This window comes from Penaeus japonicus, unplaced genomic scaffold, assembly GCF_977035675.1.
Source record: "Penaeus japonicus unplaced genomic scaffold, GWHDUDI00000001_assembly GWHDUDI00000018, whole genome shotgun sequence".
Classification (NCBI taxonomy): Eukaryota; Metazoa; Arthropoda; class Malacostraca; order Decapoda; family Penaeidae; genus Penaeus; species Penaeus japonicus.
Genome location: NW_028234420.1, coordinates 12,531,423 through 12,548,925, shown reverse-complemented (window position 1 = coordinate 12,548,925; position 17,503 = coordinate 12,531,423). Strand labels below are relative to the sequence as shown.

The following is a 17,503-nucleotide window of genomic DNA, read 5'->3' as shown; positions in this document are numbered from 1 at the left end:
AACTTTTGTCAGTATAACAAAGAATTATGAGATGTCACAAGACAAGTATAATAGGTAAATAAAGTAGAGGACAAATAAGGACATGGAACCGACGATTGCAGAGTAAAGAAAAATTACATCAAATGAGTCATTAAAGTAGTCAGGAATCATAAAATGCATATAACTCGCCTAAACAAAAAGAACTCAAACCTTGATCACTGCAATGAGTTAATCCTCCCCACAAAAAAAAAAAAAAAAAAAAAAAAAAAAAAAAAAAAAAAAAAAAAAAAAAAAAAAAATATATATATATATATATATATATATAAATTGTTTAACCTTATATTGTAAGGTTATAATTGTATAACTACAAATACTCTAAAATCAATGAAAATATCAAAATAAACAAACAAATTCTCGCCCCACAGGAGAGTGCCCCGCAAACGAATTTCGCTGCAAGTCAGGCCAGTGCATTCCTCAGCACCAACGATGTGACACGAGGAAGGATTGCGCCGACGAGTCAGACGAAAAGGACTGTTCTCAGGTCAAGTGCAATTTCTCGCCCGCTTTCCAGTGCACGTCAGGTCAATGCGTCCCCGGGGTCTACCTGTGCGATGGTGGCCGGCAGTGTGTTGATGGCAGTGACGAGCTGAACTGTGATTAAGTGTGACATTCTTTTTTCTGTTCTGACCAGTCAGTGAGCTCATTTTGTCATTTATTATCTTCATTTAATTAGGACTGCACGAGTGAAAAAGCCCCTTCAGATTCACTTTTTTTTTTCATTATTCTTAAATTCATTTTATATCAATATTGTTGATTCCGATCTTAACATGCTGACAGGTAAGTGACACTACTGATGATTTCCCCGTAAAAATAAACTTTTTACCATAGGCCCAAAGCTTTGTTTCACATGGGAGTGACAATACATTTGTAAGCATGACGGCACAATTGCATCATTACAGTAATACATTACTACACACTCCAACCACGATATTGCATGATAATGATGATTGAAACAACAAATACTTAAGATATCAATATTACAATAATAACATGACAAAGACAGATAAAAGAAATACTTCCAGGCACAATATCCCGAACCTAATAAGACAACACTAACAGAAAAAAACATGCAATGCATTCTAGCAGGTTAACATAGACCACCATGACTTCTTGTGCTCCAACACACAGGATAGGCAAGGATAAACGAGGACGAAAAATAATATGATAAAAATTATACAAACAGGCAAATAGTACCAACATTATTAAGCCATACTGCATATACAGAATACCAAAACATTAACACTCCATAAACCAAAAGAAAAATAACATATCAGTATGACAAACAGTGAAACCAATAGAATAGGATTACATTAAATGAATACACATATCAGCAAAGCAACTATATATAAATTAACAAGACAATGACACCTAGACTAAGATAACAACCATTCACAAACCAACAAAATATCATCACATAAACAGCACAAGAACACAAAAGACTAGACAAAGACCACACGTAGAGTAAAAGAAAAACACATTTGAACTGAAATAAAAATATCAAAATAACAAGACAGCAACATGTGTTAGAGAGTGTTAATATGATACAGGAACCAAGACAATAATATCCTTCACGAAAGTTAGAATAAATAAATTCGAAAGTATACAGGGTATTGCATATAGTTCCACATCACATTGAAATAACAAGTCAAGAACATGTAACCAAATAGGACATATAATCAAGCATAACAACACAAACGTTTACAGAATGAATTGGCAGCACAACACATAAACAGGAAATCATTGTATAAACACCACAGACTAACGAAACAAAAAAGACGTACAACAAAAACTACATTCTAACAAGGGATATCCGTGCATACTAACAGGGCACAAGCGAACATGAAAATAACACATGAATTAATACATCAACTAATACGATAACACTTTTATAGAAACAGGATAACACAAACTACATGATGACAAAGCAGTAGAGACAGACAAATAGGACAGCACGCAATAACAGCATAACCACATAAGAGGATAATCACAAATAAACTTACATGGTCAATAAGCACAGGCTATTAAAATTGTCATACTCATAATTAGAGGAAGATTGGATAACACAAGCACGAAGAGGATAAGAATAAGTATGCTTTCAGAACATCAGCATCAGCCAACACACGCATAACAACACATATACTCGCAGGGCAACAAATGCAATCAGGATTTTTTTTCTCATAGCCTAACGGCGACTCTGGTGCAGATGCACAAACTAATAATATTGCAATACAACTCGACAGAACACAAACTAACAGGTAAACAAACTATCCATCATAAAGCAACAAATAGAAATAGACATGCATTAGTATAGCGATTCACAAGAAAATATGCCTAAAAGGACATTAACAAGCAAGCCGCACAACAATACTAACTGACAATACATTCAGACAAAGAGGACTAAATTACACTCATGGAACAAAGAGGACTTACCTACACTTATAGGAAAACCACATCAAAGAAGATTAACATATACCTACAGGAAACCACATGAACAGATATGTATAACTGACGGGGCAACAACCCATAAATTAAATACTACTTCATATGTCATCACATACATCACCTAGCAATATACAATGATGAGAACAGTTGCAAGGCATTTATCACTACAGAGTCAACCTAACACGTAACCAAATATAACACATAAACTTACAGGGCAACACGCAAACATTGCAAATTGTAGCATACATGAAAAACAATCAAATTAAAATCACATTGACCTACAAAAAATACACAAAATCTAATTCGAAGTCTACATAAACTAACAAGGTATGACATAAAACAACAGATCAAGCCTAAACAGATGTGTAATAAATTAACATTCTTGAACAAAAAGCTTAGTACCACAGAATGGCAAATAGATCAAGTACAGAATAATTAAAAAAATAACATCATACAAAGTGGTCAACACGAAAGAATACAAACAATACAGTATCTATAAACACGGCAACATACAAGATACAAATAAATTTCGCAAATATAAATACACATAAACAGGACAACACCCTAAGAGTTAATATTACAAGTAAACAGACGTAACGCATAATTAACAACATATAAATTGACTCAAAAACACAAATCCCATGAAGATAAATCAAGTAACCGGATTGTGTCATAAACTCACATGATCAATCCACACTTTAAAGACACAACTTAATAAGAAAAAAAGATACAGCATTAACCAACTAGCCACCAACACGCAAGTTAATACATCACTGAAACTTTAACTAGCCACCAACATATAAACTAAAACAAAACCAAATAATTAAAAAAGCAACTAACACACAACCAAAAAACAGCCAGAAAACATTAAATGACTATATACTGGCACACATACTTATAAAGTAACGTAACATTACCTAACCAGCTGGCAACTAGTTCAGAACCAAAATATTAACTGAGACACCACCGACACATTGCCTTATTAGCCACCAGTTAATAAAATAATAGAGTTGAAATGTCAATAAACTAGCTATCAGCATGTGGACTATTACAGTAATTATCCAACATATGATATAATACAAAACCGAAACATTAATCAGTTTGCCACTGACACTTCACTAGTATAACACCGAAACATTAACAAACATAAACGCTAAATAATTAGCCACCAATACATAAACTAATGGCATCAACTAGCCCAGCAACATTTAAACTAGTACAAAACCCAAACCACAAACTATCCAGTAATATATAAACTAATACTTCCAAAAATTAAATACCTAGTCACCGATAAATAAAGTAATTGAGAACATCACCTAAATAGCTACAATATATAAACTACCATTGCGTTAAAACACTATCTACTAACTACTAACATAAATGATTAACTAACCACAATACATAAACCAATACAGCACTGAAAAGTTATGCAACAATTGCTAGCTACACAAAATAATACAGCACTTACTAGACACCAAGACACAAATTAAAGTAACTATGAAATAATAAGAATTTTACCACCAACACATAAATGAAACATTAACCAGCCACCAACATATAAACTAATATAGAACAAAAATATGAACTAAATAACCATTAACACATACACCTATACAACACAAACATCATACAACTATCCAAAGCACATAAACTAACATTAACGACTAACTAGCAACAGAACCAAAACATTAACTCTACCAACACATAAACCAATGCAGACCAAAACATTAAGCAACTAGGTCCCGACGCATAAAGTTATTCTGCAGCACTAACTTCTCACCAGTACATAGACCAAGACAACACTGAAACATTTATTAAGAATTACAAAAAGTAATACTTCACCGAAATATTAACTACCAAATAACACCAAGACCTTAAGTCTTAACACAGACACATTACGTAATATAGCTTACACACAAACTATTACAGCACCGAAATATTAACTAAGTAGCCACTAATATCTACAATGATACAGCACAGAAAGATTAATTATCTGGGCTGCAACAACTACAGATACGTACTAAGACGCTAATAAACTACAAACACATAATATGGCACTGAAACATAAACAAAATAACCACCAGCACATTAAATGATACAGCACAGAAATATTAATTAGACTGTCACCAACTCATAAATCAATGCAGTACTGGAACACTAACAAGTCACCAATACATAATGCACTGAACATGCTCTAAATAGACAGAAACACATAAACTAATACAACGCCGAAACATTAATTGCTATCAAATAACAAATAAACTAACACATAATTGGAACATTTAACCAACTGGTCATCCAACCAAATTATTACACCATTATCACATAAACTGAATACAGGACTACCTAGATAGTCATCAACACATAAACAAATACAGAAATGAAACATTAACCATTCGCCAACACATAAACTGACACAACAACGAAACATTAAAGGATTAGCCACCACAACATGAACTAACACAGCACCGAAACCTGAACTAGCTATCAACACTTAATCTAATAAAGTAATGAAAAAGTAATAGCCACATAAACCAATACAAAACTGAAATATAATTTAACAAGCCACCTACACATAAACTAATACAACAGTTGAATATTAACTAGCCACTTATAAATAAGCTAACAGCGCACTGGAACATAAGCTAACTAGCCACCAACACATGAACTAATAAAGCACCAAAGTATTGACTAAATAGCTAGTAACAAATATCCTAGTACTAAACCAAAACATTAATTCGCCAACAAACACGACATAAACTAATACAGCACTGAAACATATACACATTAGGCAATAACTGAAATAACAAAACAGTGCTAGCGAGCCACGAACACATAAACTAATGCAATACCGAGACATTTACTGCTAACCATCAGCACATAAACTAATACATATCCTAAGCATTAAATAACTGACCACCAACACAAATCAATATACTAATGAAGCATTAATTCGCCATCAATGTGTAAACTAATACAGCACTTAAACCTTAACTAGTCACCATAGCATCAGCACATAAAACCAATGTAGCACCGAAAGCTTAACTACCTACAAATACATAAACTAATACTGCACTGACATATAACTAGCTAGCAACACATATACTAACAGAACACTAAAATATTAAGTAACTGCTCATCACAGACCAATACAGCAATGAAACATTACCCCACAAGCCACCAACACAAAACTAATGCAAAACCATATAAACACATAAATAAATAGCCATCAACACAAACTAATACAACACCAAAACATTAACTAGCACCATCACCTAAATCATTACAACACTGAAACATTAAATAACCACCCACAATAACTAAGCTAACACTGCACCAAGACATCAACTACGAACCACCAACACTTAAAATAATACAGAACCAACATATTGACTAGCTACTCATACATCATCAGCCAACACATCTCATATCATAATGTAACTAGACACCAGCAAATAACCTGAAACAGCAAAGAATCGTCAATTAGATGCCAACACATACACTAATACCGAGCTGAACTATGATCCAATTAGTCACCTACACAAACTAGTACAACGCCATTAACTATCAATAGATAAAATAACACAACACTGAAATATAAGCTAACTGGCCATCAACACACAAACTAACACAATACTGAAATATGAACTAACTAGTAATAGGTAATACAACACCGATGCATCACTAACTATTAACTTAACAGAAAAATATTAACAACCTAACTAATAACATAATAAATAAAACAGCATTGAACAATTATCTACCTGGCTGCCAAAACATAAATTAAACAACATAAAATACATTGCCTAATCAGCCATCGAAACATACCACTGATCCATTAGCTAATTAACCACCAAACTTATATGCAAAGTAACAGTAACTCATTATCCACCAGTTATCCAAAATACATGTACCAATACATTACTGTAAAATTAACTGCTAACCACTAATGTAAAGGACTAGAACATAAACTTACTGGCTAATACATACATCAATACAGAACCAAACCATTTAATAACTTACACCTTACACATAAATTAATGCAGCATCAAAACAGTAACCAACTTTCTAACAGTTCAGCTAAAGAATAGCTTTGAACACACACTAACCACCAACACAAACTAATATGATACAAAGCATCAACTAATTAACCACAAACACTTGTGGAGTATTAAAACATTTGCAACTATGAGCCAACACATAAAATAATATAGCACCAAAGTATTAAATAACTAGTTACAAACACAAACTAATACAATAGTGAATCATTAACAATGAACTAATATAATGCAAAGACATTTACTACTGATCACTAACATTACAAACACAGCATTGACACATAAGATATCTAGTCACTAACACATCAACCAAAGCATTAACTAAACACAGAACCAAACCATTAACTAAATACAGCAACAAAACGTTAACTAAATATCCAACAGCACATCAATCAATGCAGCCCTTTAAACACCCAATATATATATATATATATATATATATATATATATATATATATATATATATATATATATATATATATATATATAACCTAAAACCTCAAACCGATTCTTTCACAAACTAGTTACCAATACATCGGTTGATACATGATACATCACAGAAACACAAACCCCCAAAACGAAATAATGCAATACTGAACCATTAACTAACTCGACAGCAATATTTCGACAAAAACGTCACTGAAATTTCCCCAAAACATATTTACTAATACAGCACTGAAACACTATCAAATAACCAGCACATAAACCACATCACATACACATAAACCACCACAACACCGTGGTTGGCAGATCGAGCCCCGTCCAAGCTCGTGAGTTTCCACTGATAGTTACTGCCATGATTGGGCACCATGGTGGGTAAGGATCTAGTTCAGACTTAGATTTAACACTTGTTGACGCAAACTCCTAAGTCAGCACACACTAACACAGGCTGGGCTCGCCATTGAGGTCATAGCCCAGGCATAGCACCTGCTTTGTATATTTAACTTATCCTTATCCTTAACTAGCCATCAATACATGCACTGATAGAACACCTGAAGAATAACCATATGGGTCATAACATGTGAAATTACAACATTGAACTTATAGCCATGCGGCACATACACACTAATACTGCACCATAACATGAACAAACTATCCAACAATACATCAGCCACCATAACACTGAAATTTTAATAACTAGCTATCGAGACATAATGAGCTGAAACATATGGTAACTAAACTCCACTATATAATCCAATACAACAGGTGAACTATTACAGCACCCACACATTAATTATTAAGCCGTCGGCACGTAAACGAAACTAAATAACCGCAAATAATTAACTAATAGAACACTGAAACATCAACTCACAACTTACACGTAAACTAATATCAACTAACTAGCCACCAATACATAATCTAATCCAGGACTGATGGATTTATAAACTAGTTACTAACATATAAACTAATACAGAATTGGAATATTGATTACTTTCTACCCACACCAAAATATCACTTGCTAGCCACCAATACCTAAACTAATACAACGTTTAAACATTAACAAACTAGCTACTAATATACCAACTAACCAGTCAATTTAATACAGAACCGAAACATTAACTAACTAGCTATTAACACATTAAATATTCAATACAATACTGAAACAATATAAACTACCCACAAAGACTTATACTAATACAGCTCTGAAAATTTAACTAGCTACCAATAGATTAAGTACTATAACACCAAAACATTAATTGATTAAGCAGTAACATAAAATTTAATACAGTAACTAACCAATAACTAATCTAATAGAATACAAAAACATAAACTAACCACCAAGAGGGAAATTAAAAGCCTAAATAATACATAAACTAACAAATCACAGGAGTAACTATTCACACAATTTGATAACAAACTCACCACATTATTATCTCCCCACCTATGCATTAATTGAAACATTAACTAACTAGCCAGCAACACATCAACTAATATATTTAAACATTACCTAGCCACCATCACAAACTAATGCAACGCTGAAACATACCGACATTAAAACTAATATAGCATCAAAGCATTGTCTAGCTAGGTAGCCATACATAAACGAATACAGCAATGGAACAATAACCAACTAGCCACACACAGAAACTAATACAGCACTAAAACATTAACTGATCGACCACCAACACAGCTCTGAAACAACTAATTCAGCACCTAAACAACACAGCTAATGCAGCATCATACCATTAACTAACAGCCAACACACAAACTAACACAATGCCAAACCATTTACTCACTGCATATAAGCTTATGAGTTAGTACAGAAATTGAAATGTAAACTAATTAGCCATTAACACATAACTAATATAGTGCCAACAGCACCGATAACTTTATATGGCAGCCACCAACACATGAAGTATTACAACACTGGAATATTTATTAACTGGCTACCAACACAAACAAATAATACATGAACAACATAGCCAAAGCAACCATTGACATAAAAACTAGTAGAGTACTAAAAGGTCATTTAGCTACTGACAAATAAACTAATACAGTATTCAAACATTAACTGAAACAGAACCTAACCATTGACACAAAGTAATACATCAACAAAACATTACATAATTAGCCACCAACATATAAGCTAATACAATATAAACTAACCATGTAGCAATACACAAATTATTAAATTAATAGTCACCGAGACATGAACAAACTAACTCTGAAACTAGCCACAGCACATAAACTTTAACTAATTATCTACCAAAGCATAATCCAATACAACACTGACACATAAACTGTTACATAATTAAAACTAGTCAGGAAACTGTAAACTAATAAAATACCGAAATATTAATTAGTACAGTACTAGAATATCAACGAACGGGCCACCAACACGCAAACTAAAACAGACTATAAGCACAACTTACAAGCATAGTGAAATATGGAGTAAAAAATCTGATACATAAACCAATACAACACCAAAACATCGTTCAACTACCCATTAACGCATAGCCTAAACACTAAAACAAAACTAGACACCAACACATGAAATAAAGTAGAACTAAACTATCAGCTAATTATGCAGCAACGCACAAATTAAAATGCACTGAAACAAAACAGAAATTATACAGCGCCGAGGAAATATCCAACTAGCCACCAATACATACACTAAAACAACAAAACTATTTTAATCAATACTTAAACTATTACTGAACTGGACCAATAAATATCCAACTACATCTAAATTGAAACTATTTAAACATCAATTAGTCTCTAACATATGAACCAATACAACACCAAAATGTCATCTAAATAGCCACCAACACCAATAATACAGTACCAAACCTTCCAAGAAACAACTGGCCACCTACCCATAAACTTATACTGCATATAAACATAAACTAAATGGCCTGCAACCCACAAACTAATAACTACGCACCGATACATAAATAACTACTTACCAACACATTGACTAATTAGACCCCAATACTCACTAAATTACACAACGCTAAAACATGAACTAAATAGGCACCAACACATGATCTAATATAGCAATGAAACCAATTAACTATCCATAGACCATATACTAATATAACACGGAGATGTCAAAACTAGCCAATAAACACAAAGTAATACCGCAATGAAGCATTAAGCAACTAGCTTTAGGTACATAGACTAATACAATACTGAAACATAAAAAAACTAACCACCAATACATATCCTAATACAGCATCAAATATTGGCTACACATTTACGCATGAACTAATACAGCACTAAAATAATATCAAACTAAGCAAGACGGCATGTAATATTACCAACTAGCCAGGAATACATGGATTGATACAATACTAAAACATTAATGAACCAGTCACCGACATATAAACCTGAAAAACTAACGAACCAGCCATCAATACATAAATAAATCCAACACTTCAATTAATTCATAAATAAAACATTAACTAACAACCACCAACAGATTAACTAATACAGCACCGAAAAATAGCCACCAAAACAAATTAGAAGACAGATGCAACTCTTGAACTAACAGAAACACCAGCAGACATATTTACATAAAGTAAGAGCACAACTTATTAACAGATAGAAGCACATAATTTAAGAGCACAACTTCTAAGCAGACATAAACATAACCTACAAGCAGACAGCAAACATAAATTAAGTATATAACTTTTAAGCAGAGAAAAACACATAAACTAAGGGCACAACCCATAGACAGCCAGAAACACATAAACTAAGGGCACAACCCATAAACAGACAGAAACACATAAACTAAGGGCACAACCCATAAACAGACAGAACACATAAACTAAGGGCACAACCCATAAACAGACAGAAACACATAAACTAAGGGCACAACCCATAAACAGACAGAAACACATAAACTAAGGGCACAACCCATAAACAGACAGAACACATAAACTAAGGGCACAACCCATAAACAGACAGAAACACATAAACTAAGGGCACAACCCATTAACAGACAGAAACACATAAACTAAGGGCACAACCCATAAACAGACAGAACACATAAACTAAGGGCACAACCCATAAACAGACAGAACACATAAACTAAGGGCACAACCCATAAACAGACAGAACACATAAACTAAGGGCACAACCCATAAACAGACAGAACACATAAACTAAGGGCACAACCCATAAACAGACAGAACACATAACTAAGGGCACAACCCATAAACAGACAGAAACACATAAACTAAGGGCACAACCCATAGACAGACAGAACACATAACTAAGGGCACAACCCATAAACAGACAGAAACACATAAACTAAGGGCACAACCCATAAACAGACAGAAACACATAAACAGACAGAACACATAACTAAGGGCACACCCCATAAACAGACAGAACACATAAACTAAGGGCACAACCCATAAACAGACAGAACACAAAAAAAGCGCACAACCCATAAACAGACAGAAACACATAAACTAAGGGCACAACCCGTAAACAGACAGAAACACATAAACTAAGGGCACAACCCATAAACAGACAGAAACACATAAACTAAGGGCACAACCCATTTTCAGAAAGATACACATAAACTAAGGCAAAACCCATTGTAAAAAAGAAAAAAAACAGGTAAAAAAAAAAACAACCAATAACAGGGGGTTAATACGACAGAACACATAAACCCATAAACAGACAGAATACATAAATTTAAGGGCACAACCCATTAACAGACAGAAACACATAAACTAAGGGCACAACCATTCAAACTACGAACAACTAAACTAACTACATAACCCATAAACAAACAGAAAATCCATAATCTAAGATAAGACATAACCAGCTGCAACAAAAAACTTAGAGCACAACCTATAAGCATCCAGATAAACTAATACAGAACTGCAACATTAACAGTTACTAACACATAAGCTAATACAACACTGAAATATATATAAATTAGCCACTAACACTATATTTTAACTGACTAGCTACCAATACAGAAACTAATACAGCAACAAAGCATTACCTGGCCATGAATACGTAAACAAATACAGTACTAACCAACAAAAAACTAAGACAGCTCTGAAACAAATTAGCCATTAATATATTAACTGACACTGTAATGAAACATAAACCAACCACTATATAAACTAATAAGGCAAAAATAATAATAAAAAAAAAAAATAATAATAATAATAAAAATAAATAAATAAATAAAAAAAAACATTGAAAACTACTCACCAACACATAATCTACTCTACAAAACTGAAACATTAAGACAAACCACTAATACATAAACAATTACTGTACCAAGCATTACCCTTTTGCACATGAACTAATACAGTACTAAAATATCTACGTAGGCAAGACATTGTAATATTACCAATAAGTCATCTATACAATTTCCAAGCAGACAGAAACCCACATTAATACAATTTCTAAGTAGACAGAAACACAAACATTAAGACAATTTCTAAGTAGACAGAAACACATACATTAAGACAATTTCTAAGCAGACAGAAACACATACATTAAGAATTTCTAAGCAGACAGAAACACATACATTAAGACAATTTCTAAGCAGACGGAAACACATACAATAAGACAATTTATAAGCAGACAGAAACATACATTAAGACAATTTCTAAGCAGACAGAAACACATACATTAAGACAATTTCTAAGCAGACAGAAACACATACATTAAGACAATTTCTAAGCAGACAGAAACATACATTAAGACAATTTCTAAGCAGACAGAAACATACATTAAGACAATTTCTAAGCAGACAGAAACACATACATTAAGACAATTTCTAAGCAGACAGAAACATACATTAAGACAATTTCTAAGTAGACAGAAACACATTCATTAAGACAATTTCTAAGCAGACAGAAACATACATTAAGATACTTTCTAAGCAGACAGAAACACATACCTTAAGACAATTTCTAAGCAGACAGAGACACATACATTAAGACAATTTCTAAGTAGACAGAAACACATTCATTAAGACAATTCCTAAGCAGACAGAAACATACCTTAAGATAATTTCTAAGCAGACAGAAACACATACATTAAGACAATTTCCAAGCAGACAGAAACATACATTAAGACAATTTCTAAGCAGACAGACATATTAAGACAATTTCTAAGCAGACAGAAACATACATTAAGACAATTTCTAAGCAGACAGACATATTAAGACAATTTCCAAGCAGACAGAAACATACATTAAGACAATTTCTAAGCAGACAGACATATTAAGACAATTTCTAAGCAGACAGAAACACATTAATTAAGACAATTTCTAAGTAGACAGAAACATACCTTAAGATCATTTCTAAGCAGACAGAAACACATACATTAAGACAATTTCCAAGCAGACAGAAACATACATTAAGACAATTTCTAAGCAGACAGACATATTAAGACAATTTCTAAGCAGACAGAAACATACATTAAGACAATTTCTAAGCAGACAGACATATTAAGACAATTTCTAAGCAGACAGAAACACATACATTAAGACAATTTCTAAGCAGACAGAAACACATACATTAAGACAATTTCTAAGCAGACAGAAACGCAAACATTAAGACAATTTCTAAGCAGACAGAAACATACATTAAGACAATTTCTAAGCAGACAAAAACACACATTAAGACAATTTCTAAGCAGACAGAAACATACATTAAGACAATTTCTAAGCAGACAGAAACACACATTAAGGCAATTTCTAAGCAGACAGAAACACATACATTCAGACAATTTCCCAAGCAGACAGAAACACACAAACTAAATGCATAGCCTATAAGCAGACAGAAAAACTTAAATTAAGTACATAACATTTAAGTAGACAGAAACACATAAACTAGGAGCACAATTCATAAGCAGGCAGAAACACAATTTAAGACACATCCTATATGCAGACTGAACCACATAAACTTAAAGCATTAATACAACATATATACAAATTAGCCACTAACACTATATTTAAACACTATTGAAATTCTAACTGACTGGTACCAACTAACCACCAACAAAAAAACTAAGACATCTCTGAAACAAATTAGCTATCGATATATCAAGTAATACTAAACTGAAACATGAATCAACCACCAATTAAAATAATATGGAATAAAAATTATGAGTAGCTAGTCACCAACACAGCACTGAAGCATTGAAACTACTCACCCACACATAATTTAATGTAGTATCATTACACTGACTAACTAGCCACCGATACTAATTAACTAACATCAACTAAATAGGCAGCAACACGTAATCTAATATAACAATGAACCATTAACTAGCCGCAAACTCATTCACTAATACAAAACGGAAAGATCGGAACTAGCCATCAACATGTAAACCAATACAGAATTTAAACATTAACCAACTTGCTTTGGACACATAGACCAATATAAAACTGAAGCATTAAAACTAATCACCAATACAAATACAGCACCAAGCATAACTTACCTACTTACGTATGAGCTAATACAACACTAAAATATCATCTAGCTAGGCAAGACAACATTGTAATATTACCAACTAGCCACCTATACAAAAAGTGATACAAAACTGAATCATTAACGAACCTGTCACATATACAAATCCAAAATCAACATTAAGCTACCAACACAGTACTGACAAATTAAAACATCAACCAGTACATAAATGAAACTTGAACTAACAGATTAACAAATACAGCACCAAAAATAACTAAATAGCTAATAATACAAATTAGAAATAGATGCAACTCTTGAACTAACAGAAACACCAGCAGGCGCATATACATAAAGTAAGAGTAAAATTTATTAGCTGACAGAAACACAATTTAAGACCACAACTTCTCAGCAGACAGAAACACTCAAACTACATCATCTAAGCATACAGAAACACATCAATTATGACTAACACAACACTGAAGCCACTAACACTAAAATAAACACAACTGAACTGACTAACTACCAATGCAGAAACATTAACTGGCCATGAATAAATATACAAATACAGTACCAACCACCAAGAAAAAAGAAATATCAAACACATTAGCCATTAATATATAAAGAAATATTGCACTGAAACATAATAACATACCTTAAAACTAATATGGCACAAAAAGTAATTAGTCACCGACACATAAACCAATACAACACTGAAACGTCGATGAAGATAAATAGGCACCACCACAAACCAATATAACAATGAACCATCAACTAATTAGCCATAGACTACATACTAATACAACACGAACATATAGAAACTAGCCAACAGGAATAGAACATTAACCAATTAGCTTTAGACACATGAGTCAATACAAAACTGAAACGTCAAAACTATCCATCACTATATAAACAAACACAGCACTGAGCATCACACATGAACTAATACAGCACTAAAATATTATCTACCTAGGCAAAATAACATTGTAATATTACCAACTAGCCACCCTATACAAAAAGTGATACAAAACTGAAACATTAATGAACCCAACGCCGAAACATAAACGTGTTATAAACACAGTGCTGAATAATTAAAATGTCAACCAGTAAGTAAAAAAAATCCTGAACTAGCAGCTACCAACAGATTAACTAATACGGCACCAAAGAAATAACTAGCTAGCTACCAAAACAAATTCGGAGACAAAGTAATTGTTGAACTAATAGAAACAACATCTAAAATAGAAACATGAACAGAGGCAACTCTTGAACTAACAGAAACACCATCTAAGATAGAAACATGCAACTTATAAATAGACAGAAACTTGTAAGCAGGCAAAAACAAACATATTAAGAAGACAGTATAAGTTGGCTGAAACACATAAATTAGAGCACAACTTATACGGACACAAAAATACATAAATCAAAAGCACAGATCATCAGAAAACAACGTATAAGATTAAACTACAACTTATCAGCAAATAGAAATACATGAACTTAGTGCTCATCTTACAAGTAAGAAACACATAAACTAAGGTCATATAACACAACACTTATGACACAATACTGAGACATTAACAAATCAACTAATATATAACTGAAACATTAACTAGTAGCCCGTAAGGCATTAACTAATACAGTGCCAGAAAGATAACAAGTGTGCAAACAAATTAGAAAACAGAATAACTCTTCAACTGACTGAGAAAAAAACATTTAATAAATAAACATGACTTAAGAGACATAAACCACAAACAGACATAACACAGAGCACAACTTATAAGCAGACAGAAAAACATAAACTTAGGCCACAACGTATAAGTAGACAAAAACAAATAAATTTAGAGCACAACTTACATACATACAGAAAAACAAATAGCATAACTTATAAGCAGACAGAAACACATAAAATAAGACCAAAAAAGAGCAAAATTTGTAAGCTAACAGACGCACATAAACTACAACTTAAAAGAAAGCAGACACTGATAAACTTAGAGCTTGCATGCATACAGAACAAAGATAACATCTTATAAACAGACAGAAGCACATTAAATAAGCTTAACATATAAGCAAACAGAAACACTAAACAAGGGCACAAATTAAAAGCAGACAAGAACATATAACCTAGGCCCACACCTTATAAGCAGACAGATACACAAACTGTGAGAACAACTCATAAGCAGACAGACGCATATAAACTAGACCAAAACTTATAAGCAGACAAAAGCACATAACGTTAGAGCACAACCAATAAACAGAGATACACTATGAACGCAGCTTATAGAGACAAAAACATATATACTAAGACCATGACTTATAATCAGACAGAAACATAAACCAAGAGCAAAGCTTATAAGCTAATATCACAATATATAAGCAGACAAATCACATAAACTAAGAACACAGCATATAAGCAGACAGAAACACATAATCTAAGACCACAACTTATATGCAGACAGAAACAAATAAACTAAAAGTACAACCTTTAAACACAGAAAAACAAAGAGCAGAAACACATGAACTAAGAAAACAACTTGTAAGCAGACAGGAACATATAAACTGAGATCACAACTTATAAGCAGACAGAAACACATAAACTAAGAACACAACTTATGAGCAGACAGAAACACATAAACTAAGAACACAGCTTATTAGCAGACAGAAACACATAAACTAAGAACACAGCTTATAAGCAGACAGAAACACATAAACTAAGAACACAGCTTATAAGCAGACAGAAACACATAAACTAAGAACACAACTTATAAGCAGACAGAAACACATAAACTAAGAACACAACTTATAAGCAGACAGAAACACATAAACTAATATCACAATATATAAGCAGACAAATCACATAAACTAAGAACAGCACATAAGCAGACAGAAACACATAAACTAAGACCACAACTTATAAGCAGACAGAAACACATAAACTAAGAACACAGCCTATAAGCAGACAGAAACACATAAACTAAGACCACAACTTATAAGCAGACAGAAACACATAAACTAAGAACACAACTTATAAGCAGACAGAAACACATAAACTAAGAACACAACATATAAGCAGACAGAAAC

The 17,503-nt window shown here is 32.9% G+C and overlaps 1 protein-coding gene across 1 annotated transcript in view; it reads left to right on the top strand.

Annotated features, from left to right (window-relative positions):
• Positions 1 to 868, top strand: part of LOC122263037 (uncharacterized) — a 23,668-nt gene extending 22,800 nt beyond the window's left edge. The window contains exon 14 of the mRNA XM_086546582.1: positions 405 to 868. Coding sequence (XP_086402708.1) covers positions 405 to 640 — 236 coding nt within the window. The 3' untranslated portion in view covers positions 641 to 868. The remainder of the gene's footprint in view (positions 1 to 404) is intronic.
• The last annotated feature ends 16,635 nt before the right edge of the window (positions 869 to 17,503 follow it).